Source organism: Panthera uncia, assembly GCF_023721935.1.
Source record: "Panthera uncia isolate 11264 chromosome A1 unlocalized genomic scaffold, Puncia_PCG_1.0 HiC_scaffold_16, whole genome shotgun sequence".
Taxonomy (NCBI): domain Eukaryota; kingdom Metazoa; phylum Chordata; class Mammalia; order Carnivora; family Felidae; genus Panthera; species Panthera uncia.
This window is the reverse complement of record NW_026057576.1, coordinates 6,715,452-6,718,385: the sequence shown is the minus strand read 5'-3', so window position 1 is coordinate 6,718,385 and position 2,934 is coordinate 6,715,452. Positions and strand designations below refer to the sequence as shown.

Genomic DNA, 2,934 nt, shown 5'->3' with positions numbered 1-2,934 from the left:
GGCATTTGCACCAACAAATAAAACTGTTACTCCTGTTTGTAATTTTGTAGCACCAGCGGATAATGAACCCCTTTCCTTGAAAATCACATGGTGTCAATTTCATGCCTGTGGCAGAGCGCCCTAATTAAAGACATCCTACAGTTGCTCAAGTCTTTCCTCCTGCACATTCTTTCCTTTCTCCCACAACAGATCCCCCTACATCAACCCCTTTACCCCAAGACACCAACAGGAGTTCAGACTGAGGGCAAGTGTGGAGCCGTTCTGGGCTCTGGTGCAAGTATGATCTATAAAAAGACATTTAGAAAACAAGGAGCCATGTTGCCATTTTGCCTTTAATGGAAAAGTGGCTAGCAGTTACAGTAAAAAAAAAAAAAAATTTAGTTTAATAAAAAAAACAAACTATCCCACTTCTAGGCAATCACTGAATTTTCAGAAACACACATACACTCGAAAACCAACGGTCTGTATAAAAATAAACTTTGAATGTGCGGCTAAAAAGGGAGATCCCCAGTCTTTTCGGCTGCACAAACGGGCAGTAAAAAGGAGGCGAGTCTGGGTGAGCCGGGTTCACCCCAGCGCAGAGGGGGCTTTGACTTTGGAAGACAGAGCCTGCTTGAAGCGCCTCTTGAGGTCTTGCATGTTGGGAGAGCGCGGCCGGGGAATGATGGAGGCTCTCCTCCTCTCCCCGCTGACGCCGTGTGACTTGCTCACCTCTTTGCAGAGGTGCTGAAACACATCGCAGACGTCCTCGTAGTTTTCACTGGTGGAAATTTCAAGGAACAGGCTGCCCAGCTCATTGGCTAGTTGAACGCCATCATGCGTTTGCACCTGCCGGGCATGCAGAAGGTCCCCCTTGTTGCCCACGATGACGACGGGGACCCTGGCGTCAGGGTGGACCTTCCGGATGTGCTGGTAGAGGGGGCGGATGGACTGGTAGCTGTCGTAGTCCGTGATGGAGTAGACCAGCAGAAAGCCGTCTGCCCACTGCATGCACCTGGACAGCGGATCAGCTACCTGGAGGAGGCTGTCTTGGACCTGAGAAAGATCAACACGAGTCTGGATCAAGGAAGCCCGCAGTGGGAGCGGACTCAAAATAAGATCAAAGGGACCCTCGGGAAAACAAGTTCGAAAAAGAAATCGTAAGTACAGTTTTCAGACTCGACCTAGCTTCGGCGGAAGGCGGCTCTGGCTGCGGGGAGAACAGATTCTCTGGCCAGGTCCCTGCCTGGGTTATTTTATTGGCTGCCACTAATGCTCGATCTTTCGGCCCCCTGCTTGGCAGGTATTCTGTGGTGAGCCCTGGCTGACTGAAGGATGACTTCAACGAGAACTTTCAAATGAGAATGGCGCAATCTTTAGGGAACTGGGAATAAACAAAACTTTGAAAACAAGCCAAGATAAATATCTTTTCCCAAGCCCATAAAAATATTTTTAGCATGCCCTTTTTGAGAATGTTACAGAAACAAATTCCTTCTTTCTGTTCTTCCACTAGACCTTGCCTCCCTAGAAGGGAGTGCAATTAATAACTTGTTAATCAAGTTAAGTTCCTGACTGCTTGCCAAGGGCTTATCTGGTTGCAATTACTAACTTGAGGGAACAGTTAGAAGCACGTCAGCAGTCCCTGCTAGGGGAGGAGCCCGTCCCCAGAATCCCACCCCAATAATTTTGTTAACGGTTTCCTGGCCCAGTGCTGGAAGCTGGGGAGGACCCATCCCTACAAGCCGTGATGCCCCACTAGGGTTGTAAAGAAAGGTCAAGTATCTCTCCTTTGGAGGTGATGGACACCAGGATGCTGCCTCCCTAACCATCCACCCACCCTGCCCAAGCCCCCAGGAGGGTTTCTAAGCCCCCACCTGGGGACAGCCCACTTCTGTATCTAAAGGCAAAACGGGTGTGTTTAGACATCTTGCTCAAGCCTGGGAGCCACCCCCCCCCCCGCCCCCGGGGTATGCAAGGTGGTGAGCTGTTTGCTTCTGGCAGTCCTTACCTGGATGCCCCCGGGGGTGTCCTGAATCTGCAAGGATAGCTGGTCCCCCTCTACATAGACGAGCCGTGAATACAACTTGCCTGGAGAGTGAAGGAGAGTTTGCTTTTAAATTCCTAGCCTCCTATCAGGAGAGAGAAAGCCGGAGCTCGGGGCATGCAGCCACGGAAGCAGAGAGCACGAAATTATTCTAACCTGTATTCGGTTCATAATCGCCGATGAATCTCTTGGTGAGGAAGCGCACGATCATTGCTGAAAGGGAACCATGGGGAAGTCCGCTAAACGACTGGAACCAAACAGTCACCCCGGACGCTCTCGAGGAAAAGGAGGGGGCGATGGGCCGCAGGACAGCGGGTACTGCCCCAGTCCTACGGCTCTGCAACACCCAGGGTGCGGCCGTCGCGCTCTCCCGCGCGTCGGGGTGCGACTGCAGGTGCCCGGCCTGCCGCACCAGCCCCCCGCCATTCTCCAGCAGGTGCCAACCCGGGCGGGAGGGAGCCCTGGAGTAGACGCCCCGGGGAAGCAGCGGGAAAAGCGGGCTGGCGGGGGAGAGCCGGGGCCCGCGCCGAAACTTCCAGGTTCCTCCCCGCGCTCCACCCCGCCTCCCTCCGCTCCAGAGCTCCGGCTCTTCCCCGAAGCCCGGTTCCCCGCCCCCCCCACCCCCTCCCCGGCGCGGCCCCCCGGGCACTCACCGCTCTTGCCCACGCGGCCGGCGCCCAGCACGGCCAGCTTGATGTCCTTGGGCGGGAGGCAATCGGAGGAGGACTCGGGGATGGGCGCGAGCAGACAGTGCCCGGACATGCTGGGCGGCCGCATGGAGGGCGCGCCGGCCGAGCGGGACCCGCCGCCGAGAGCGCAAACCTGCCGAGCCCGGCCGCAGCGCCGCGGCGGCCAGCAGAGCGCGCGGGGACGCTGGAGCGCGGGCACCGCGGCGGCCGGCGCAGCGCGCG

General features: G+C 56.2%; 1 protein-coding gene across 1 annotated transcript; it reads right to left on the bottom strand.

Moving 5' to 3' along the window:
* Positions 1-314: 314 nt before the first annotated feature.
* RASL11A (RAS like family 11 member A) lies at positions 315-2,934 on the bottom strand. The gene is made up of 4 exons (XM_049647381.1): positions 2,677-2,934; positions 2,180-2,236; positions 1,988-2,067; positions 315-1,035 (listed from the first exon to the last, which is right to left on the bottom strand). Exons 1-4 carry the CDS (start codon positions 2,798-2,800, stop codon positions 568-570), a joined length of 729 nt encoding a protein of 242 aa, XP_049503338.1. The 5' UTR covers positions 2,801-2,934; the 3' UTR covers positions 315-567.

Excerpts from the sequence above, each read along its gene's own strand:
- RASL11A (XM_049647381.1), bottom strand. The coding sequence starts at position 2,800 with ATGCGGCCGCCCAGCATGTCCGGGCACTGTCTGCTCGCGCCCATCCCC. Across the intron at positions 2,237-2,676 it reads CGGCCGCGTGGGCAAGAGCG|CAATGATCGTGCGCTTCCTC; the intron begins GTGAGTGCCCGG and ends GTTCCCTTTCAG. Across the intron at positions 1,036-1,987 it reads ACACCCCCGGGGGCATCCAG|GTCCAAGACAGCCTCCTCCA; the intron begins GTAAGGACTGCC and ends GATCTTTCTCAG.